The sequence below is a fragment of the Rhagoletis zephyria genome, unplaced genomic scaffold (genome assembly GCF_001687245.7).
Source record: "Rhagoletis zephyria isolate East Lansing unplaced genomic scaffold, Rhagoletis_zephyria_1.1 Rzeph_scaffold_00639, whole genome shotgun sequence".
NCBI lineage: Eukaryota > Metazoa > Arthropoda > Insecta > Diptera > Tephritidae > Rhagoletis > Rhagoletis zephyria.
In genome coordinates this window covers 176,480-202,390 of record NW_016157723.1, presented here as the reverse complement: position 1 = coordinate 202,390, position 25,911 = coordinate 176,480, and the positions used below count along the sequence as shown (strand labels likewise).

The following is a 25,911-nucleotide window of genomic DNA, read 5'->3' as shown; positions in this document are numbered from 1 at the left end:
GAACATTAAATACCCGGCGCAATTATTAAATATATGTTTTCCACCTTTCCGAAAACTACCGCTACACGATAAGCCGGGGTGTATAAATTTTAAGTAAATTAGCGTCCTTAAATTTCGAAATATTGCAGTTTCAAGCATTTCTGAAATATACCGTTATATGAAAAGCGGTCGTAATTTTAGTCCGATTTCNTGCCCATTTTCAATACCATCTGTCCCATGCCCAGAAGAAGTCCACGTACCAAGTTTCGTTAAGATATCTCAATTTTTACTCGAGTTATCGTGTGCACAGACGGACGGACGGACGGACNCGATTTCTCTTTTCATTCTGATCATTTATGTATACATTTGTCTATATCTATCTCTATTCGTTTTGCCTGTTACAAACAGCCGTTATGTGAACAAAGTTATAATACCCTTGTGCACAAGTGCGCTCGGGTATAAAAATAGTAGACGTTTGAGACGGCTGTGTACTTGGGAAATCTATTGGGTGGATTTCAGCAGCTGGATTATTAAATATCCTGTCGGGTGTCCATTTTTCTTCAGCATTTAAGAGCAATAACGTAGCCTTCTCCTCTAAGGTCTCATCGTCATCTATATCAGTTCCGTCGTATTCCATTTAGGGAATACTCTTTAGCTAAAAATCAGAAATATAACCCAAATTAGATTAGATATTTAATGATTTATTTAGTAACTGTTTTTCTGGATCATACTTTTTTATCTGCGCTCCATATTTTACATAGATATTTGCTCATTTTGAAATGCTTTNGGTCTCATCGTCATCTATATCAGTTCCGTCGTATTCCATTTAGGGAATACTCTTTAGCTAAAAATCAGAAATATAACCCAAATTAGATTAGATATTTAATGATTTATTTAGTAACTGTTTTTCTGGATCATACTTTTTTATCTGCGCTCCATATTTTACATAGATATTTGCTCATTTTGAAATGCTTTTTTGTACTAAGGCTAAAACTAAAACTTAATATTTTACAGAACTAAATTTCTATTTTTAATACGAGGCACTTACTTTAAGTATTTTCTACAAAAGAAGAAAATGGTGCAAAGTATTGCTTATTTTTGAAGCTAAACAATTTTGGTTGTTGTATNGTTGGTTGTTGTGTTAATAATATAATAATAGATTGGCGCTTACACATATGTTAGTGTTTGGCCGAGCTTCTCCTCCGATTTGTGGCGTGCGCCTTGATGTTGTCACACAAAGTGGAGGGACCTACAGTTTTACGCGGACTCCGAACGGCAATTGTATTTTTATGACAAGCTGTTTTTCATGGCAGAAATACAGTCGGAGGTTTGCCATTCCCTGCCGAGGGACGACCGCAGTTAAGAAAAAGCCTTTTTTCTACATTTTTTGCGCTGATGCTTTGACCAGGCTTTGAGGCCAGGAGTTGCGGAGTGGAAGCGCGCACTGCTTACCACTACACCACAGCGGCCGACAGCGGTTGTTGTATTATCAAGGTAAATATTATTACTTATCAATCCAAAACTGTTATCATTTGCAGATATAGATTCGTATAAACTAATGGTGCTATTGTACCACATTTTCATTAAATTTCCAAATAGTGAAAATTCCGTATAATCTTCGCTTATGAAAATTGAGTTGATTGTAAGAACAGATACAAAACCTTGCTCGTCAACTGAAAATAGTACAACGTCTTTCTTTTTATATTTAGTTCCACAAAACAAAATCGCATTGGATACAAATATTTATATACTTTTTTGGAATATTTATATTGAACACATCGTGATTCAATTCATAGACATTATTGCTTATAATATGTGTTCTTAACCTATCCCCAACAATACTTGCTTGTAAATATTGATGTTTATTTGCTAAAGTTATGTTTTTAAAATTTTTACATTTCTTTGCAATATTCTTGAAATATTGATGTTTGTGTTCAAAAAGCAGCGAAGAAAAAATTTTTTTAGAGGTCCAAATTGCCTCATTACTTCTGGATAATGTTTAAAATAGTGATGTTTAGGTCTAAGCTTTACATTAGGAAGGCATTCCTCTCGTAATTCGAAATAAACATGTATGTGGTAATTGAGTAATTCTAACTCACATTCGGATATTGTATCAGAACATATTAATCGGCACATATTAACCATTGTACCATAAAGAGTACATTCGATTTTCATAGTCAGAAACAACATTCATTAAAACCAAGGGCATCAAAAATAGAATATGCCACACTTTATCTGTCTTACCTACTAGTTTATTCATACTAAACTTTAATTTTGGAAATTACATATGTAATGCAATTTTTTTTCTTAAACTTCCTAAAAATACGTTTACGCAATCAAAAGTAAAACAAAAAGTAACACTTAAGTCTATCAGAATTTCCATTAAATCATAAGGTACAATACCTTCAAATAAATCATGAGCTATGCACGGAGGCAATCCCGGATTACAAACATGAATATATCGGAGATCATTAAAGACAGAATCACGAACAACCCCTCGGCTTAAAATGTCTTCCAAAAGCTGCTCGTTATAATTATTTTTATTTCTTAGTTCGCAAACTTCGATATTTTTTAAAGCTAAATTCTTACGCTCAAAGAAACAATATCTGCAAATATATTGTGAAAAACTGAAAGTTTGGTTGAAACCAACAATTTGGTGGGAACCGAAATTGTCGCCAATTACTGCAAACACAGTTCCAAATAAGTGTTCTTGCATGCCGGGTTTTTTATTCAGAAAAGTTTGACCTTCTGTCTCCAATGTTTTCAGGTCACTAAGTAATGGTTTTAAAATATTTTCGAAGCCGAAATTTTTTATATAGCTTTCGTTGCATAATAAAATTAGGTGAATGTTTTGTACCACAGACCTATACTTCACATCAATATTTCGTATCATAAAATAAAATCCAATCAGTTTGTGCTTCTTTTTGGATGATCCCAAGGGGCTGCACAACTCAAATGCGTCTTGAAAAAATAAGAGCTAAATGCGTTTTTCACCGGAATTAAAAAAACTTTGGTTTTTATACACGATACCGTCATTGTAATCCGAATAAATTTTAATTTTACAACTTTTCATTTTACAAAACACTTCAAAATATTTTCCATTACTAAGCAAACTTTTCAAAGTCTCTAGAAGGGGTATATAATGATAAACGCATTCTTTGTGGTAATTATCCACACCTAAAAAAATTTCTTTCGGAGAAACGAAGTAATAACTTTTTGAAAATCAATTGTTTTATTGCGCCTCGAAATAATGTTTCTTAAATCATTGATTAAGTCTGAGTCCTGAATGCAGCTAATAATCTCATTTTTTATAATGCGTTGTTCAGCGCCATCAAAAATATGATTTACTTTCAATATTTGTGAATTTTTATCAATGGTAATTATATTCAAGAGCCCTTTAAACAAAAATTCGAGGCAAATATCTGAAACGTTATACTTGCATTTTAACTTTGTCAACATGTTTGTGAAGCTATTGATGCTGGTAGATTTAGTGCAAATACTATTTTTAACTTCTTCGAAACTATTTGTATTTAAAGATATCTCTTCTATATTTTCATACATATCTTTCTCCAAAGAGGAGTTATTCCCTTGCTTATGCTTACGGAAAAAATGTGATCGAAATGAGCTTGCATTAGAAAATGGTTTAAAACACGAAAGTATTGGACAATTAACCTTTTCACAGCAAGCAAATTGCTTTAAATTATGTGAATACACTTCACTTATGCTTGATGCAAAAAATGCACAAGATTCCACCGAACAATTATATTTGCTGTTCATAGAAGTAAAACATTTAACCACATCGCCTTTTTCGGAATGATTTCTAGAAAAATGCAATTCATAAGCATTATAAATTTTTTCTTACATTTCGGAAACAAACATTCAAACATATTACAATTTACTTCCCTTACAATTTACAAAAACACACTTTACATACAAACATTTCCAAAATATTTATAAAACTATGAACTTATAAAAATACCACTAACTGCTTTTATAAATATATATTTATTACGCCAATTTTGCTCACACCGAACCGACTGACGCGACGATTTCACAACAAATGAACGTTTACTGCTATTTCAAGAGAAAAACGATTATAAGTGTGTAAAATCATCAAACAGCATGTGTGCTTTTAGGCACTTCCTGCTTCAAATTTAGACATTTTAGTGTGAAATCAAACATCATGTGTGCTTTTAGACATTTCGTGTATAAAATTTCAACCTTTTGGTTGTAAACGTAAATATTACACAATTTTTATAAGAATACTAGCAGAGCACCCGACGTCGTTCGGGGTAAACAAATCAAAATATATAACAGTAATACAAATATTAAGTTCAGCACAAATTAGAGGAGGAAAACTATTTTCTTCAACTACTATTTATTGATCTTGTTCCATTACGAATATAAGGTGGATTAAGGTAGATAACGATTGAATTTTTAAATTTAGATTAGTCTACTATGGCAGATTCCGTTTGGCTTCCTATTCGCTTAGCTCTTTTAGTATAGCTGCACTTTTCCGGTATAATGCTTATTTCAGAAGTAGTTTTATTCATTATACATGCGCATGTTTCGTTTCAGAGCATCGCCGGATCAATAAAATGATTTAATCCTTCCATTTCAAAATGATCTAAAGACTTTAAGGTTAAAAAAAAACCAGTTTTTAATATCAGGGTGGTCTAATAGTTGAATACATATTTATCCCAGTTTTACAAACACATTTATATATACTTTATTCTTAACAGCTCCCATATATATGTCTGCATACCAAATTTCAGGTTCATGTGACTTATGGTTCCCAATTTTTGGCTGGTTAAAATTTCCACGCCTATGGGATGTGACACACCCCCTTTTACAAACTCATTTATATATGCCTTATTATAAACTCCTACCATAGATATGTCTGCATACCAAATTTAAAGTTCATGTGACTTATGCTTTCGAATTTATAGCTGATAAAAAGTTTCAAGCCTATGGGATGTGCCACGCCCTCTTTTACAAACTCACTTATATACACCTACACTACTATAAGCACCTACCATAGCGGTGCCTGCATACCAAGTTTGAAGTTCGTGGGGCTTATGGTTCCCAAGTTATAGCTGATAAAAAATTTCGCGGCTATGGGATGTGCCACGCCGCCTATTACAAACATGTATTTATATGTATATACCTTACTATCAGCACCTACCATAGATATGTCTTCATACCAAATTTCAAGTTCATGTGACCTACGGTGTCGAAGTAATAGCTGATAAAAAATTTCACACCTATGGGATGTGCCACGCCCCCTTTTACAAACTCATTTATATATATCTTTTTATAAGCGCCTACCATACTATACCCGCATACCAAATTTCAATCTCGTGGGGCTTATGGTTCCGAAGTTATAGCTGATGAAAATTCCCACGCCCATGGGATGTGCAACGCTCCCTCTTAAAGACTCATTTAGTTACAGCTTATTATAGGCACCTACCATAGCTATGCCTGCATACCAAATTTAAAGTTCACGTGGCTTTGATTTCCAATTTATAGCTGATAAAAAATGTCACGCCTATGTGATCTGCCACGCCCCCTTTTACAAACTCATTTATATATACCTTACTATAAGCACCTACCTTAGATACGTCTGCATACCAAATTTCAAGTTCATGTGACTTATGGTGTCGAAGGTATAGCTGATAAAAACTTCCACGCATACGGGATGTGCCACGCCCCCTTTTATAAACTCACTCATATACACCTCACTATAAGCACCTACCGTAGCTGTTCCTGCATACAAATTTTCAATCTCGTGAGGCTTATGGTGTCGAAGTTATAGCTGATAAAAGATTCCACGCCTACGGGATGTGCCACGCCACCTTTTAAAACTCATTCATATACACCTTACTATAAGCACCTACCGTAGCTGTGCCTGCATACCAAATTTCAAGTTCATATGACTTATGGTTTTGAAGTTGTAGCTGTTAAAAATTGTGACGCCTATGGGATGTGCCACGCCATTTTACGAACTCATTTATTTATAGCCTACTATAAGCACCTACCATAGGTATGCCTGTGTACCGAGTTTCAAGTTCGTGGGGCTTATGGTTCCGAAGTTATTGCTGATAAAAATTTCACGGCTATTGGAAGTGCCACGCCCCCTTATCGAATCCCAATTTTTTCTTCCTATTATAAGCCCAGGTGTCATGGCAATACTCTGCCAAAATTTCATTCGATTCTGTCCATCCGTTTAGGCTGCAACCTGGCACATACCTACATACATACTTCCACAAATATATAGTAGATATTTATATCCTTCTCTTAGCGAAAAATAATTTTTGGGGATATCTCGGCCATAGGGCCACCTATCGTGTAAGTTTTAAGCCCAAATATTTCTTTTCAATTGGCTAAATTTTATTCTAAATATGGGCCAAATCGGCAAGTAAATGCAATTTTTAGGAATATCCTGACCCCAGCGCCACCTAGCGAGCAAATTTTTGGTAGAAATATTTATTTTCATGGTACTGATATATGTTCCAAATATGAACCAAATCGGCCCAGCCGTTTAGTAGTTTAGTGACATTTAATGTACAGAAAACTCTGTGAAATTGTGAAATCTTGACGTCTCAGCATTCTTCATATATCGGCAACAACAAAAAATTTCAAATTTTTTTAAATCGAAAAACCTTCCACACAGAAGGTCCAAAAAACACTTTTTACAGAATTGAAATCGGTTCAGCCGTTTGGTCAGGCATAGCGGTCATACGAAAAACATTTCATTTTTATATAAATAGATTAGACAATTTTTTGTTTTTCACATAAGTAGGTGCAAAAATGTCCATTTTTGGACACCAAAATAATTTAAACATGCATTTACTCCTATTTTAGTCTTAATTTTATACAAATGCTTTAGAGTGCGATGAGGCGGCTCTTGGAGTATTCGAGATTAAGATTTTGCGGAAGATTTACGGGTCTTTACGAACGATGAGCTGTATGAGCTTTACCGCGACATGAACATAGTGCAGCGAATTAAAATACAGCGGCTCCGTTGGCTTAGCCATGTCGTTCGAATGGACACCGACGCTCCAGCTCTGAAAGTATTCAACTCGGGGGTAGCAGAGGAAGAGGGAGGTCCCCACTGAGATGGAAATACCAGTTGGAGAAGGACTTGGCTTCACTTGGCATTTCCAATTGGCGTCAGTTTGGCACAGAAAAGAAACGACTGGCGTGCTTTGTTGAACTCAGCCAAAATCGTTTATAGCGCCAAATAAGAAGAAGAAGCACACACAAAAAAGTGGTGTGTGCTTTTAATCAGACCCACCTACCCAGTGGCGGATTTATCGTACAGGCAACATAGGCTGAAGCCTAGGGCGGCAGAATTAAGGGGCGGCAAAATTTAAGACAGCTAAATTAAAAGAAAAAAATTTATTTGGATTCAGCTGCACTTGAAATTGTGTTTGTGTCTGTAAAATATTATTAATGATTCATCTCATTCAATACAATTCAAAATTAGAATTACGCTGCGAATTTTTCCTTAGTATAGCAGTCGTTGAAATTTCCATTTAACTTTCATTCACGCGGCTTAGAAACCTGACGGCGCGCCTGCGCGTGACGCAAAGAAACAGCCGACACGCTGCCCCGAGAACGAGAATCATCTAAAAGGTTACCACACTTGACAACACTGCCGAAAAACGAGCGTGCATTTTCGAGAAAATTCTTGATTCCAAGCCCACCAGTTTTTCATAAGTGTATCATAACGTGAATAATCTGAAGGTCAGCTTCCGTCGTATGTCAAATTAGGCAGTGTATCTGTGTATGGTCTTCTGTTTGTCTTGCGCGAGGTCAAAAAATCTTCCGGATGAGCGATTTTATTTTGTATACTCGCATAGCGCTACTTCAATGTCCTGATAATTGGATTCTACTTGTCCAAACCTCTAAAGCATTTCAGTGCAGAATACATCGTGTTTTACAGATGCATGTACCCGATGAATGTTACGAAATAAGGTATGCTTGCGTGATTTCATAGAAGTATTTTTCTTATAACTACCTGAAATGTAAACAAACATTCAGCAAGGTTAAGCGGACATCACCAAACTCTCTAATTCGTTTGATATTTCTCTACAAAACTTTGCAGCATGCATGAAGTGAGCTCAATTATTCAATATTTGAATTTTTCTAGATCGAAATGAGAATAAGCGATATTGCAACGTTTATTTACTAATTATGGCTGACGGACGCATGAGACTTAGTGGAGCTGTCTATCGAAAAAGAGCATTAGAACAAGATGAAAGACATGCACAAGTTATGTCCAAAACACCTAAAATTCAATCGTTTTTTCAAGTTCGAAAAGGTATGTACAGTGAAGAAAAACATTAAGTTTAAATAATTGTGATTTTAGAAAAGTTAGGTGTTGTATTTTTTAATCAACAGCTTTGTTTGATGAATAAATGTATTGACATAAGGAAAAAGTTCAAGTATAGCATTTCTATTTCGATGTTTTATTCAATATTGTGAGCATTTGGACACAATGCATCCTATTACGCAATATTTTCACGACACTCATAGTCATAGCGACTGTTCACTCAAAAATGCCAAATTCTTTCTATTATATTCATTCTTCATTTGTCAACTCAAAAATGTATGATATCAACAAAACTTATTGAAAAGTGATTTTCCATGTAGTTTTTCTGATAAAACTTTTGAGTTAAGTGATTTAAGTTATTTGTAGACCCTGGAAATATTTCTTAAATGTAATAAAATATTCAGTAACATTTCACATAACATACAGTTGTTCATGTTTCCTAATCATGTTCGAATTGTTATCGTTTATCGTCAATTAATAAACATATTCACGTTTAACATCCCTCTTCCTCATATTACCTTATATTACTGCAAAGATCTATGAATCCTAATCGATTTTCATATTCTCGTTCCTCTATCACTTTGCTTACCAAAAAGAGTTGTCATAAATTGAAATATCTTTTCCGATTTTGTTATATTCCAAAGTTTTTCGATAAAGTGTCTTTACATTTCGTGAAAAAACATGTACATAAGAAGCTTTAGCTTTGATAGTGATTATCATAAATTTTAAACAATATATTTGCTTCTCTGTTAAATAACATCAGAAAAGGAATATTATTTTAGAGGGTTTTTGTTGAATACCTTATCCATGCTGATGTCGAATTTGTTAATTCCGTTATGTATTTCATTATTAACGAACTATATTGTAATAAAGCACTGACAGTAACAATCATATTTGATATATATATATATTTTTTTTTTTTCGTGAAAAAAGGGCGGCAAGTTATGAATTGCCTAGGGGCGGCAAATATTTAAATCCGCCACTGCACCTACCGACATGTATTTTGCCCCGCTGAATCCAAATCTGAGGTCCGTTAGACTTCTAAACCCTCAAAATTTCGAGTAAATTGCGAAAAATCGAAAATATGGCAAACAATCGCATTGTTTATAGTTTTAATAAAGCCATCGGAGTAAATGACGTGAAAAATCTTTTTTTTTTAGTATCCCTGATTTCCATACATATGTATGTATGTATATTGTGAAGTACATATATTGCTACCTAAAGGATAGTTTTTGATGCAGAATGATAAATAATGCGAAACTAAAACGATTTTTCGTCTCTCCTGAACAATTTAAAAAAAAGGGCTTGGCACTTTTTCACCTTTAGGTAACGATACATACACTAGTAAGGTAAAAATTAACCTCACTGTTTACTCTACACTGTTACACTCTTCGACTAACAATAAGTGGCTTTCTTGTTTGAATCGCTCTTCTAGTGTCATTTAAAATATTTTAACAACCTTGCCATTGTTGAAACTATTATCGATTTTCAACTGCATTTTAAATAAATATATCTGATTTATAAACCTACCTTTATATCCATCAATTCAATCACTTGATATTTAGATACGCACTGGATAAAATTTTTATACGAATACGGAGTTCAGAAAATTTCCGAAGGTAATTAGTAAAATTCTGCATATACCAGTAAGCAACAAGTTTTTCAAAAGGTATTTGATATAATACCAAACAGTTGGACGCATCCAAGAAACAGAATGAGGGTAAACTGATATTGTGAAAATTTGGAAAACCTACTCACAGTGCTAACACAGTGACACATTACAACAAGCCATAGATGTTTTCTATTTTATGAGCAAAGAAACCTACCCTGGTATAGAAGCGTTGTTTGATCTCTCTTCAGATCATTCCCCTGCCCTATATTATTATCAGTGCCCATTAATTGTGAAGAAAGACAAACTCTTAAGCAGGGATCACACAATTTGTACACTTGAACATTTGGTAGTCAAGGTAGTGTTTTCTAGAAATTTTTATCGAGAATGAGTTCAGCTCAAAAACAACTTTCCAAACAACACCACTCTGTAACGGACAAAATGGAAAAATCTGTACAAATGTTCAAATCGTGTTATCACTGCTCTACAAGCAAACACACACTCACGAACCAAAATTATATTGTCAGAGCAACTGAAAATCTCAATAATATTTATAATAGTTAAGGCTTCAGATATTGCAACGCCTCGCTGACCTTACCTGCGTACTACATACATTCTTAACCCTTTGTTACCATTTTCTAAAGTAGTTACCCAAAAAAAGTAAAACTCAATTTTTCACGACTATTTTGTTCAATTGTCTGGGCGTGGTCTACGGCCCATTGAAATTTGTACGATATATCGTACAAAGTCAGGGAAAGGAGTAATTATGCGGCATTATTGGTACATACACGGTTTTGCTGCTTCCGTAAAAAAAATCACATTTTCAGGTAAAATTAAATTTCTACATACATATGTAGTTGCAGTAAAATGAAAAATAATGAAAATTGTGATACATATCTGTTCTAATTTATTGGTCACTGAAAAAAAAATTGCATGAAGTAGATGACGTAAACTAGCGAATAAAAATCTATTGTATGTACATATCTACAAGTGTATAGCATATTTGTTTATATTTTAAATGTTTTGTTTTGTAGTTCAAATGTATATTTTCTTTATTTTTTTGTTAAAAAATATTTTGTTTTTATTTTTTTATGTTGATTATCTTTAATGAAAAAGGCTTAACCTTAGTTCCATTGTTCCAAAAAATAATTCTTGAAGTTGTTTCAAAAACATTACTTCAAACTCAAAAAAAACATTCTTTGTTTTTATATTTTTATGCTGATTCCTCTGGATCACAAATTTTAGTTTGGTTTTTGTTCTCCAGACGCCACTATCCAATTTCTATGTAGAATTGTTCGATGATTCGGAAAATCGAGTAATTTTTTTTTCTATGGATACTTTTTCGAGAAATTTTCAATTTACCCATATTCAGCTTAAAACAAAAAGTGGTTCCACTTAATCTCGTATATCTTACGAACCAATTTAACAATCTTAATATGAAATACGGCAAAGTATAGCTTATATTCTCCATAAATAAATAATAAGCGTGTTACTCAGGTATACGTGGCGTATGAGTAACTTTATTTCCTGTTAATTTTTCATACAAACAACCGTTATGTGAAAAAAATTAATATACCCTTGTGCACAAGTGCACTCGGGTATAAAAATCTTTGCGCATTTTCATTTGACCTCTCACTACTTCTTTATTTATCCATGGATTTTCTTCATTAGTAACTTGATTTTTTTGTAACAGAACAGGCTTTAGCACAAATGCAAAAATTTGGCACTGAAAAGTTAACTAGATTTTCGGAATCAGCGAGAAATTCTTTAGGAATTGGATAGTGGCATCTATTGAACATTTTTGCTGTAAACCAGGGGTCTCTTTTATCAAAAAATTCTTTGTCTTCAGTGACACTGTTACTGATAAAACTTAGATTCTTGATAATACCGGTTTATTTGCTAAACACTTTGCACTGCATACTTTGATGCCGATTGATTTATTGTTTTGTAAAAATATGTACATTTATAAGCAACAAGGCCGTATTTAGGGTGGGGGGGGGGGCGTTGGGGTTTGGGGGTTTTGTTCTGTTCGGACAAACCGGATTTTAAGGCACTAAAAACTTAAAAAAAGGCTAAATCAGCTTTGAAAAAATGCAAGTATTTTTTAATTTTGTTTTGTACTTTATGTACAATGTGCATGTCCAATTAAAGATATTAAAAAATTCATACTGTGGTCAAAAAATTATAGCCGAACCACTTTTTGCGAAGTTTTAACGTATTATTTTCGTTGTTATTTAATTTTGGTTATTTTATTTTTTTTTAAATATAGTTTATTCTTTAACAAAACCCGTGTAAATCCAAGTTTCTAAATTTGTGCTATATTAAAAAAAAATCAACAAACTTTCGTACAAATTTCGAAGATTTTAAAAAATAACAAAAAAATCAATCACAGTTTTTAGCCATTTGAAACTTGTACTTTATTCTATTACAGCTGCTCCGAATCTTATTAAAAAAAACGAAATTTTTACGAAAATTTGTTGATTTTTTTTTAAACTGCATACATTTTTGTACAGATTAGTACATTTTTATATTGGGCTATTGGTACAAAATAAAAAAATGGGAAATTTTTTTTGTAGTCAAAGGATTGGTACAATACAGCGATGTTCTACTGGAAAATTTCAACAAATTAATTTTCTAGAATGAGTTAAAACAAAACACCCTTTTTGTCGCTTAAAAATGTTTATTTTCCAAAACAATTGTTTCAACACGCGCGTGGTGACATCTTCAGTTGTTGTTGAATATCAGAAAATAAACATTTTTAAGCGACAAAAAGGGTGTTTTGTTTTAACTCATTCTAGTCTGTTGACGTCGCTTAGCACTAATAATAAACTTTTAATAAATTAATTTTCGTGATTGGGATAAAGAAAAACATTTGGGTACTCACAGGATACGATTGCACAAAATTTTGGCAAATACCCAATCGTGTGACACTGCCTTTAAACTTGTGTTTAGACGGATGTTGTTAAAGAATGAACTATAAAAAACTAACCAAAATTAAATAACAAAAAAAAATAAGATTTTAAAACTTGTGAAAATTTGGTGCAGCTATAATTTTTTCGACTACTGTACATTAGACTGCATCGCCACAAAAAAAAGTTGAGGTTTTTCCGGCGGGATTACCAAACCTAGCATATTTTAAGACTTCTACCAAAATATTGCGGAAAAATATTAAGATTTTTGTGAGCTGGACCGGTTCGAAAATACCTCTAAAAATGTATTTTTTTATGAATAAAAATAGTTTCTTAAAGGATTTATTGGAAAAAAAACCACCAAATGACTAAACAGTTTAAGCTTTAAGTTTGCATAAAAATACTTAAAAAAAATTTCTACGGAATCATAATTATGAGATTTATGATGCTGTTTTTTAACTTTTTTCAAAGATTTGTGTAAGAAAAACTAGAATAACTGCTTTACCGATATAGACTTATGAGGTATCAGTGAAGAGGTTATTTCGCACCCTCTTATTTCTTTGCAAAAAAAACTCATTTACGTCCCAAACTTTTTTTTTATCAAATACCAACACATCTTAATTCAACATGGAATGACACGCGTTTATCTTACCTTCCCCTTTCATACTTTGAATGAGCTTATTCGCAAAGAAATTAAAAGGGAGATAAAATACCTTACCAACGATACTTCATAAGTCTAAATTGGTAAGGTTTTGGCTGAGTTATTCAAGTTTTTCTTAAACCAGTCTTTGAAAAAAGTTCAAAAATAGCATCAAAAATCTCATTATTATGATTCCGTAGAAAAATTTTTCTAAATTTTTTTATGCAAACTTTTTAAGCTTAAACTGTTTAGTAATCTGAGGTATATTCAAAAAAAAATATCTAAAAAAAACTTTTTTTTAATAAAAAAACTAAATTTTTGGAGGTATTTTCAAATCGGTTCACCTCACGTAAATCTTAATATTTTTGCGAGGTATTTTGGTTTTTTTTGGATGGGGAGTGATGCAGTCTACTGTACATAAGTTGACTATGATTACTGGGCCGTGCTATCATAGTAGCACAAGGCCACTAAGTGCTAAAATTTTCAGGCAATAGCCTCATGCGATTATCAATTATATTTTTTGTTGTTTGTGTGAAATATTTTATTTTTATCAGTATTTTTCTTTTGATCAAAATATGTTGAATTAAAAGTGAAAATAAAAAAATATTTTATCAGAACCCCCCACCCCCCCCCGCCCCCTTCGAAAAAAAATCCTGGCTACGGCCCTGATAAGCAACTCTGCATAATCTGTAGCCATATTGTTTGTAGGCTTCCGGTTCTTTCTTTTGAAACGAATCACACGAAGAGAACGAATAAGTAAGTTCCCTGCAAAAAAAAAATATCAATTGATTAAAATAACCAACTTCTAGTTAGCTTTTTTGCGGGATTTCGATAAATATCTAGCTTTTAATTAGCTATGACAAAACTAGCTTTAAGTTAGTTATAAAGTCGTGCAGGAGACAATGCAGGCGTTATCGGGAGTTTGTTTTCTTTACAAGTTTCTATCTAAATATCCTTATTCAAAAATTACTCCCAATACACCTTTTTTCTGCACATCGCAGATCCTTTTTCGTATTCAGGACAAATAAAATAAAGGTCGAAATTTTATATTATCATTTTGATGTTATGTCTGATCGAACCACCTACAAAAGAATATGTAAACAAATAAGCAAAAATGTAATGTTAAATAAAATAAGTAAATAAATAAAAATATAAAAAATTTAAAACATCGTTTTTTTAATAATAGTTTATGTCCAAAAGTAGTTAGCTACTAGTTAGTTGACAACTAATGAAGAGGAAACCAGTTCTCACTATTTTGCGGCCATCGCCCTTCAAAAGAAGTTAGTTACGGAAATATTTAATAGATAGTTACCATTAGACGACTGCTAGTTAGTTAATAGTTAGCTATAAACTAGTCCCATTTCCTGCAGGGTTGCTTGAGATTGTAATGAGCTTTCTTGTAACTGATTAAATTTTATCAATTCCCATCAGATATTAAAACCTTACAAAAACAAATTGTTAAAACTATATCGTGCGTTTTATTTAGAATAGTCGCCGTCTTCAACATTATTTTAGTATTTATTCAACGCAAATTGAATTGCCGTCCATTTTCTATGTTGCTTAAATGAAAGATTCACATCTTACACGTACACGTAACGCCGAACAACATTCACTTTATAACCTGCGCCGGAACAAGAAAAACTCCAACGTTGCAGAAATGCCTAACAGCGGCGATGAAATTTGCGTTCAAATTTCAAAAAATGGTAATTTTAATGGAATGAATAAAAAATATAAGTAAAAATATGTTATTTTTTATTATTTTATTAAATAGTGCGGGTTTTTAGCTTTCGAAAGAAGAAATAGAAACCTGGTAATTTTTTGCACTTTGTGAAGTAATGCGTTTTTTGCTAATGCATAAAATCATTTTTTCATTTATTGCCAGTTCCATCAGATCTGCAGGAATGGTTCTATTTTCAAAAATGAAGTGTCAGATTAAAAAGCTTGACCTGTACACAATAGAGCTTTTTTTGTTTTAAAGAGTTGCCACCTGTAAAAAAAATTAAATTCAAATTTTTTAATAAGTTAAATGAATTTTTAAGAGATGGGTATCAATCGAAATGTGTATAAAAAGGGTTTATTTCTTAACTACATGTAGAGGGTTGCCACCTGTTTAAATAATTAAATTCCATTTGAATTAAAGGAATTTGGTAATTGAAATATATAAGTATCACCATATCATATGAAAGAGGTTTAAGAAGGTTTCAGCTTGCAAATATTACGAAGAGGGTTGCCACCTGTTTGCAAAGTCAAATTTTAGTTAAACCAAAATAATAATTGTGTCAAACCAAAGGTTTAAGACATCATATTGTTATTTTATTACAAATACATACCTTGTAAATCAGTGGTTTGTTCTGATTACATTCCTCTAAATTACTGGACTCTTAAATTAACTCAGGAATGTTTTACTCTTCACTTATTTCTTGCTAAATATGTCCAATTTTTCTTTTGTCTGATATCCATATTGATTTACATATTTCAGATACCTTATTTCTTCACCTAAAGTGAATTGGAATTTTTAAACATGTGTCAACATGTCGTTTAGGAGTAAAACATTTTTAAAACCATTTCAATTGATACCCATATTGTAATATCAAATTCATTTAACTTATTAAATAATTTTAATAAAATTTGTAACAGATGGCAACCCGTTTCAAAAAAAATAAAACTTTATTGCACATCTACAGGCCAAGCCCTGTCATTTGACACTTCACTTTTGAAAATATGTAAATGCCAAAAGAACCCAATTTTTCAACGTCAAACTGCATCTACAGTGAAAGTATGCAAGTTATCCAAAAATAAATTGCACTTTTCAATTTAGCGTCCCCACTTTACTAAGAAGCGAATTTTCTTTCAAATCCGTCCATAATTCTATTTTTACCCCCATTTTATATGGAAGGGAAGCACTGTGCTACGTACCAAATTTTAAGCAAATCGGACCATAATACGATTTTTTCGAATAGATCGGTCCCTGGTCCACCTACCGGAAAAGTAAATTTTTTTTTGGTGTATGACGTGGTGGCTGCTGAAAGCATCGAGTTTTGCGCTAAGTTTAAAGTTTCAAGTCTCTAGCTCATCGGGAAGTTGGTTAGAATTGATAGAAAAATTCCAGGAGATATAAGTATGTATGTAAGTGAAGTTAAATAAAAGCTTGTAAAAACGTAACATTTTTATTCACTGGGATTAACATAAAACTATTAAAAAGAGAACGGCGGTTGTCAATCTAGTATTATTATTATTATATTATTTAAAAGAGATAAAATATGTTGATTTTTGTTTTCAAAGGTTTTAAACAGGAAACTAATATTATTTCATTTTACATGCGCAGAGGTGTACAAAAGAAACATCGATTGTCGCCATCAACTATCGATGTTTAGAAAAAATGCAAAAACATCGATGCATCAATAGTGTCACGATGGTTTCTCCACCTCTAGTGAACGCTCCTTCTTAAGGTTACATGGTTTTTATTTATTTATTTGTTTATGAAGTCTACCAACAGGATGTTCTTACAGACTACACATATTAGAAAAAATTACATATTATAAAATATTATTGAGATTACTTAAATAAGATTCAAGCCGATTTCGGAAAATACCCTTTGGCATAGAGAGATCAAGGTCTAGAGAACTAGAAATCGTATTGATTTCTTGCAAAGTTCTATTTAAGGGAGCATTTCGACTGTAAAGAGTTTTGCTAATAGCGACTCTAAACAAATCAGAATGCCGCAAAATTCTGCTAGGAACATTGAAATAAATTCTGCTGAGCAGTAAGGGGCAATCAACGTTACCGGAAATTACATCGAAAATGAAGGAAATGGACAGGAAAATTCTTCGGTTATGCAATGGCATTAAGTTAATTAATTGACAACGTGAAAAATAGGATGGGATAGGGTCGGAGAAGTTAAGCGATCTTAAGGCGTGTCGGATAAACACGCGCTGGACTGACTCAATCCTGTTTATGTGGACTTGGTAATAAGGTCTCCAAATAAAGGCAGCGTACTCTAATCTTGACCGAACAAATGCAGAGTATAAGACTTTGTGAGTGTAGGGATTCAAAAACGCAGTACTGTTGTGTCTTACAAAAGCAAGCATCGAAAATGAATTAGCAACGATATAATTGACATGCGTAATGAAGGTAAATTTCGAATCGAAAAATACTCCGAGGTCCTTAACTACGTTGAGAGACTCCAATCTAGTATCAGAAATACGGTATGATGTGGATAGCGGTGTAGATTGTTTTGAAAACGTGATTTGGTTACATTTTTTAATGTTAAGAAATAAGCGATTCTTAGCACACCACAAAAATAATCTGTCAAGATCAGCTTGAAGTAGAAGCGCGTCATTATAAGATCTAATAACTGAGTAGACTTTTAAATCATCTGCGTATAAGAGATACTTAGAGGTAGCAAAGCACGACCCGATGTCATTAATAAATATTAAGAAGAACAATGGGCCCAATATACTACCTTGCGGAACTCCAGAGGTGAGCAAAAAGGTCTTCGAAGAAGCGCCATCTAGAACAACAGAACTAGTTCTGTGTGATAGATAGGTCTTTATCCACTGAAGCATGGACGAGTGAAACCCAAGCTGCGAAAGTTTACTAATTAAAATCGTGTGCGAAATTCTATCAAATGCCTTGGAAAAGTCCGTGTATATTGTATCCATTTGATACCCTGCAATGAAACTTTTAATACAGTCGTCAGTAAAAACGGCAAGATTAGTTACAGTGGATCTACCTGCAACAAAACTATGCTGATTGGAGCAAATAACCCGCGGTAAAGTATAAAACAGCCTATTTTTTATTATAACTTCGAAGAGCTTAGAAACTGTGGTTAGCTTAGAGATCGGACGGTAGTTGCTGACATCACTCTTATTACCGCTTTTAAATATCGGCGTGATGGAGGTATGCTTCCATTCCTCAATAAAGATGCCAGACGATAGCGATTTATTAAAGATAAATTTCAAGGGTTCCACTAAGGAAACGCATTTCTTTAATAAAATAGCAGACATGCCATCTTCGTCTGTATGACAAGAATGTTTGAGATTCTTAATACCATCTAGAATATCTCCGTCTTTGAGAATCAGGAGCCTACATCGAAGGAAGCACACTCCATATTGTTAGTGTCACTATCCGCAATTAGCTCACCAACCCCATCATCTGATACAAAATTTGAGGCAAAAAAATCAGCAAAAAGGTCAGCTGCCTCATATAACGAGGCTGCAGTAGCATTCTTATAATAAACCGAGGTGGGAACGTTAGATACACCCTTCATAGACTTAATGTAGTTCCAGAAACATTTCGGATTGCTTTTAATGTTTCTTTCAAAATTGGCAATGTAACCCCTATAGCAGGACTTATTGAGAGTATTAAACTGATCTCGGTAACTCGTATAGGAAACAAAGTGTGTGCTGTCCTTAGTTTGCTTAAACTTTTTAAAGAACTTATTTCTTAGATTCTTAAGACGCTTCAACTCCCTCGTGTGTCAAGGTAGCTTGTAAGACATTTTGGCATGAATAGGTATATACATCTTACTTAGATTAAAAATAATATTCCTGAATTCATTAAAACAAAAAGCAACATCGCCTGACCCAAAAACATCATTCCAATCAATAGAGGAGAAGGTATGGTCAAGAAAGTCAAAGTCACAAGAGCCATAGTTAAAGGAAACACTTTGCATATCTCTAGGAATGCAAAAGTATTCAAAAAACTCAATCTCCAATATTAAAGGAAAGTGATGCATATTAGGCGGGGAAATTGCAGTAACGGGAAGATATAATTTAAACTTAATGTTATTGCTAACAAAAATTAAGTCTAAGATCCGATTTAGACTATTGGAGAACCCATTGACTTGTGTTAAGTCGATACTTAATAAATTATCAACTAAGTAGGACTCGGTATTACTGCTTATATTAGATGGAGTTAAATACATGTTGTTGTGCAAATAGGACCACGAAATATTGCTAAGGTTAAAGTCCCCTAAAACACATAACTGGTGAGCACTAATTTCCGATTGCAGAGCAATAATGTTATCGACATGAGCACTATAAATGCGATCCTCACTGGCTGGCGGAATATAAGATGCGCAAAGGTACAGCAATCCGGAGACACCTTTTAGGCGCACACAAAGCTGATCAAGCATGGAATCGGTGCATTTTAACGCTATTGAAGACGCTTGAAGTTCACAACGGGAGGCAATGAGCACGCCCCCACCTCTACAGCAACCAGTTTTTACGGCATCTCGATCCTTACGGAAAACGTCATAGCGGTTCAGATCAAAAAACTGAGCATCGAAAAATTTTTCATTAAGCCATGTCTCGATAATGACAAATACGTCATAGTCCAATTGCGAACTCAGCAGGCGCATATCCTCTGACTTGGTTCTTAAACCTGAAGCATTGTGAAAGTATATTTTAATAGATTTGCGGTCATTAGAAGCCGGCTCCGCTAAGCTGTATGATGATCGGGCAATGTTTTCTCGAAAAAACGAAACGGACGAACGGCCACATTGACAGGCCAGAGGTCTGAGTTTAATATAGAGTCAAATGAGTACTCAGGAACACCTAGTTTGAAATTTATCCTTTTCAAGTCAGCATCAGGTGTACCTTTTTTTACCAGCTTGTAGCAAGACATACTATTTTTATTGACAGTTGAGTGCTTTGCGACATAGTCAATAATATTATCCTCCGTGACTGATTTTGAGAAGGAAGATAAATGCAACCACTTGTGTCGAACTGCAACCTCCAACTCTATATTTGTATTAGCGCCCCAAACAGTCTTCTTATTTAAGTTTTTACGCTTTTTTTTCTCCACTGTGGACCACTGTGCACGATTACTTGGTAAAGGTGCCTTAACACCAACACTATGATTGTTATTAACAGTAGCAGCACCAGCAACCCCAACATCGGCGTTCTTGTCAATAACAGGCGTAGCGGGCAGCACATTGAAAACATGAGCAGCATCCGTGCTAATAGTTGCCGACTCATGCGCAGCATTAGAAGACGAAGGCACAACGTTGATGTTTGTAACATTGGCATAGGTACGAGTAATATTAGCATTAGGAGTCATACGCTTCGCAGGCATAACAGGTGAGAGAGCCGCATTGGTCACTGTTCGCTTTCCATTGCCATTAGCAGCTGGCGCAACAGTTGGATTGGGCAGCGGAGATGCACTTTGGGAAACAGCGTCAGCAGAGAAACGGCTTATACTCTCACAATTGTTATCATTGTCGACAGCAACAACGCTAGAACTCACAACAGCACTTTTGATGGCATTTAGCTCGGCAGCTAAGGCTTTAATGCATGAAGCGTTGTTGTTGCCAACGGCGATGCTTTGTGTGGTTGAATTTATTTCAGCTTTTAATAATTCTATCTGCACATAAATATCAAATCGACTTAGATGTATTTATACACGTAGAGCACAAATAGCAAATATGGCGATTGAGATTAATCAATCCAAGATCATAGTCAGTGACCTGGCCTTCACAGCAGGAGCGATGGAAACGCAGATTACAAAATCCACTACAAGGCACTATGTTAGAGTCATTTCTTGCAAACCGCTTTTCACATTTACCGCAGGAGTCGGTCATATTATGAATTTATTGATTTTCACAAGAGCGCGGTAAAAAACACGTCTACACAGCTCGACGACTTACTTTCGTATTAGCTTTACTTTACATCCACAGAGATACAGAAGTTAGGAACCAGGAAATATTGAATACAATATTTTCTTTTAAAGACGAAGCGGTACAGAAATGTTCATGCCGGTTCATGTGTGTAAGCACTCGAATTTATTAAAAAAACTAAAGTATAGGCATATTTGGTGGAACTGATTACATGGAAAAAATACATTTTTTAAATCCAGGGTCCGCAATCTGTTTTTGCCAAAGACCAATATTTGGCTGGAAATTTAATGATAATTTAGTATTAAAAAAATTAAAGACATTTACATACCCAGAGTTATCAGTTTCATCCTCACTTGTCACGTTAATTTCCGTGCTTGTGTAATCCATCCTGTGTAAAAATAAAAGAGTTTGATTAAAGCAAAATTATTAGAAAGTTTTGAAGCATACACATCGTCGCCTTTGAGTGTAAACCTGCTAACTAACTTCAAAGACGTTTTACAGGTGAAACAAAAAACTAATATTTTTTTTATTTTTAGCTTAGCAAAAGCAAAAAGACGTCACAGCATCGTAAATGAAATGGAAAACGTCGTGACTAATATTTTAATTTTTTTTCATAAAATGATGTGGCGAGTTTTATTCGATGAAATCCATCATATAAATCAAAAAGTGAATTTTGAATTTTTTTTAGTTATGACTTTTTGCATTACAACGATGATGTTTGTTACGTCGTTTTGCATTTCAGGTGACGATAACTAGTTGGTTTATTTTGTAATACGTACTCTATATCTATACAGACCTTGCAGACCTGTTTGATATACATACACGAAAAATAATTTGTATTGTAAGAAATTCATCTGACCACGAAATGAACTTATGATTAATTCAAATAGATTTCTGTTAATGGAAACAATCATATTTATGTATGTATGTATTTAGAGGAAAACCAAAAAAAGGAAATTTTTCAACATAGTATTAAAACAAGAAGGTAACTTTTTAGCTATATTTAATTTTCTACTATTTTTACCACCAAAGACTAAAAATCTACCATTATTTTCCAGTAAGAAAATAAAGAGATTCAAATGAACGAAATGTATTTTGACATCGATATTTTTCGTTTGCAATACATTTATACCGGGGACAGACATCTGGTATTTCTTCGTAGCATTTCCATTATACCATCAGTGTTGCCGCGGCGTTCAGAAGAAATGTATCACCAAAATTCCCTAAAATGGATCAAAAGTATCATGAAAAAAAATTTTAAGTATCAAAGTATTAATCTTCAATAAAACTTCTAATTCTTAAATTAAAATGGTAGTTTGAATTTTTAATTAAGATCGTTGACAGTTTTTATTAATATTTTTATGGTTTTTATATAAAATACAGAGTGAAAATAAAGCTTTTATACTTGGTATACAGTTGAATTCATTTGCATACTTAACTAAAATCACATATCAAATTGGTATTTATTTGTATATAAAACTCGGCCCAAATCACGGTATCCGGGAGTAATTTTCACAATACTTACTGAATTACTCTGGATGAAATTCTTGAGGCAGTGTCACACGATTGGTACGTTTGTACAGATTTGTACATTTCGGCAGTTACAGAGTAGTGTTGTTTGGAAATTTTTTTATTGAGCTGAACTCAAATTTATAAAGAACACCACTCTGTGACTGCCAAAATGTACAAATATGTACAAATGTACCAATCGTGTGACACTGCCTCAAGAATTTCATCCAGAGTAATTCAGTAAGTATTGTGAAAATTACTCCCGGATACCGTGATTTGGGCCGAGTTTTATATACAGTTTTTTGTTTAATGTTTTATTGACGTAAAATACAGTTTTTGTAGTTTTATGAAAAATTACAATTTATCCCAAGGCGATAGCAGGAGTACAAGAGCAAAAGGGCCAATTCCAGATGAATATTTAGCTTTCGTTGGGCTTCAAATCAACTTTATTTAAATATCTCAAACAAGTGGGCAACAATGTTGCTTGTTCCTTGAAATGGTTTGTGCGTGTGTTTAGAACCAAAATACAGCTGCTCTGATAACAAGCCTTATATGAACTCGCCTTGATTATCGTATATGAGTAAAAACTATCAAATATTGTTTCTGTAAAAAAATCTACCAACTTCTACCATTTCCTGTATGTAAAATCTACCACTCTTAATTTTATCGGAGCCAGGGTGACCAGATGAGGCGAAGGAAAAATCAGGACACTCGAAAGGGAACAACTCGCCTCCACAAGCCACATAATCGCACCTTTGAGTTTCATGGTTGTAAAAAAGGTCGAAATTTTAGATTTTTCGAGCGTTTATTAATGCATAGACTGACCGCAACGTTGATCCGGATTAACGACGTAGTTGATCTGATCAAAATTGCGCCTTGACAGATGGCAGTAATACGGTTTAACAAGCCGCAAAGTCGTGGATGCGAGTCCCACGACCAGTATAATTTTTATTTATTTATATAATTAACTAATAACAACTATAACTTCTATGTTTTGAAGTTACTTTCAGTTAGTTGTTGTTGACTTTTTTAATAAAACCAAACTCTAAAAACTTAAACTAATAATAAAATAAATAATCTTAAATAAAATAAAACAAATGAAAATTAAACAGCTAAATAAAATAAAATAAATAACAAAAACAAAAACAAAAACGGGCTAGAGACCAAATGAAAATAATGCGTTCAGATTATCCGGCCACATATTATCCGGGAAAAAGGTTCTAAGGAATAAGTGAATAGAAAAATGCATTCAAAATGTTCGGAATGTAAATAAAGAAACCCTGGCCATGTGTTAACATTGTTACGGTGATTTTCCACAGTTTACGGACACTTGGGAAAATCATTGGGAACCATCAAATTATTTGGTCAAAAGGGGTATCAAATAGACGCATTTTAAAACGCCAGTTTTACGAATCCGGGTACGGAAAAAACTTCTTTTTTTAACATTTGAAAAGTTATCTGCAGAAAATACATTCCGAATATTATTTACGATGTTAACTCCAGGTGGCACTTTTAAATCATAAAAACCTTTCTTAAAAACTATTTTGAGCACCACTAACACTGGTTTACAGTAGTTTACAGTAAAATTGTTCAATGAATGCCACTATCCAATCCCTATAAAGAATTGCTCGCTGATTTCGAAAATCGACTTAATTTTTTATTCTATGGATAAGTTTTCAATATATTTTCAATTTACCGTTATTCAGCTTAAAACAAAAGTGGGTACACTTAAGCACGTATATCTTACGAACCAATTTAACAATCTTAATATGAAATACGGCAAATGAAAGCTAACAAAATTCTACATAAACCGTATATACAACACTTTTCGATAGGTCTGATAGTTGTTGCCAAATTAATTAATTTTCCCGAAAAAAACTGTCCATTCCCCGCTTGCCACCTAAACCGAAATTCCCTGCAAATCGGAGAATTTCCCGCGAGTTTACAAGTTGAAGGATGCAGCTGTGCTAATCACTTCCTACATGTCTTGAAAACCCCAAATTGTCTGCATTTTAGAGTTTGTTTGAGTCACATTCCGAAATTGTAACATTTATTTCCCATTTTAATTGCAGGTATTAGGGCTGGGACTATCCGCACATTTGAATATCCGGATATCCATGCGGATTATCCGTTGACACGAATAAAATCCGGATAGTATGGATATGCGGTTAATATTCGCTTGAGCAAGTATTCGGATGTCCGGATTTACGAAGATCCGGTTAATAATCGTATTTTCAGATATCCAAAAAAATCAACAAACTGAGTAATAATATTCGTGAATTCAATTATGCACACGATAGAGTGAATTAGCTCTTGACGGACTTGAAGTTGACCTTTTGTTTAGTATCGTTTTGTCACAATATAAACAAATGGCACTATTCTTGTCATCAATTTTAGAAATGCTACAATTTGGTAAAAAATTCACAACGACCAAAAGTATCGTAATAGCTTTCATTATTCCGTCCATGATATTTTAAAGCCATGAAAAAACTCTCGCGGTCAATTTTATTTTATTTTTTATTTTTACGAAGCGATACTTTAATTTCCCAATGCCAGGCGTTCATGCATATGAAGTAGCAAGTTTTCTATACGCATATATTTGTTTGTTGAACTTTTTAATTCGTTTGTAGAAGCCTTTGAAATTAGAAAGCAGAATTTTGGAGTTTAAAATTTATACAAACAATTTTGTGCGTAGAATATTATTAGGGATGCTAGTCCCGAGATCCCGAACTTTTTTAAGTCCCGAAAATACCGGGATTATTTCCCAAGAATCCCGTGATTTCCGGGATTTATAATTTGCAATGGTGGCAATAATATAATGCGCTTTGTTGACCAGTTTTTGCTATATTTCTTTTGTTTATTTAGTATTTAATATTTTTTTTATACATACATATGTCTAGCGAATTATACATACACATAACACCGTGAGACAGGCAATTTTGCACACACAAAAATCTGGCAAAATATATGCAGTAAAATTGCGTGTTTAGCGTTTCTCGCTGACGTCAGGATTTTTTAAAAGGACTTTGAAAATTTAATAACATGAGTAATTCATTTCAATACCTGTTCGTCCTTGTGAACCCAAAAAATTTATTTTTTTTAAATCCTACGGAATTATTTCTTTCATTTGGTACAGGTAATAAGATCAACGTAAATAAGGTCAATTGACTTTATTTCCCACCCTGGTGCGAAATAAAGTCAATTGACATTATTACCTTTTTAAAAACGAAATAAAATCCTTTGACATTATTTCTCTTTCACACCGCGCGCGCACACCACGTCACGCTACGCCGCGGCCCCCCCCCCCCC

General features: G+C 33.6%; 1 protein-coding gene across 2 annotated transcripts in view; it reads right to left on the bottom strand.

Moving 5' to 3' along the window:
• Positions 1–794: 794 nt before the first annotated feature.
• LOC108360840 (uncharacterized) overlaps positions 795–25,911 on the bottom strand; it is a 78,789-nt gene continuing 53,672 nt past the window's right edge. The window contains exons 2-3 of one of the 2 annotated variants that reach the window (XR_001847191.1): positions 21,422–21,481; positions 795–823 (exon numbers count right to left, since the gene is read on the bottom strand). Coding sequence is in view for 1 of the 2 variants with exons in the window: in XM_017613283.1 (XP_017468772.1) it covers positions 19,917–20,552 (636 nt within the window). In the remaining variant the exon portion in view is untranslated. Of the gene's footprint in view, positions 824–19,902; positions 21,370–21,421; positions 21,482–25,911 lie in introns of those variants that run through there. The other variant, XM_017613283.1, reaches the window with a different exon arrangement.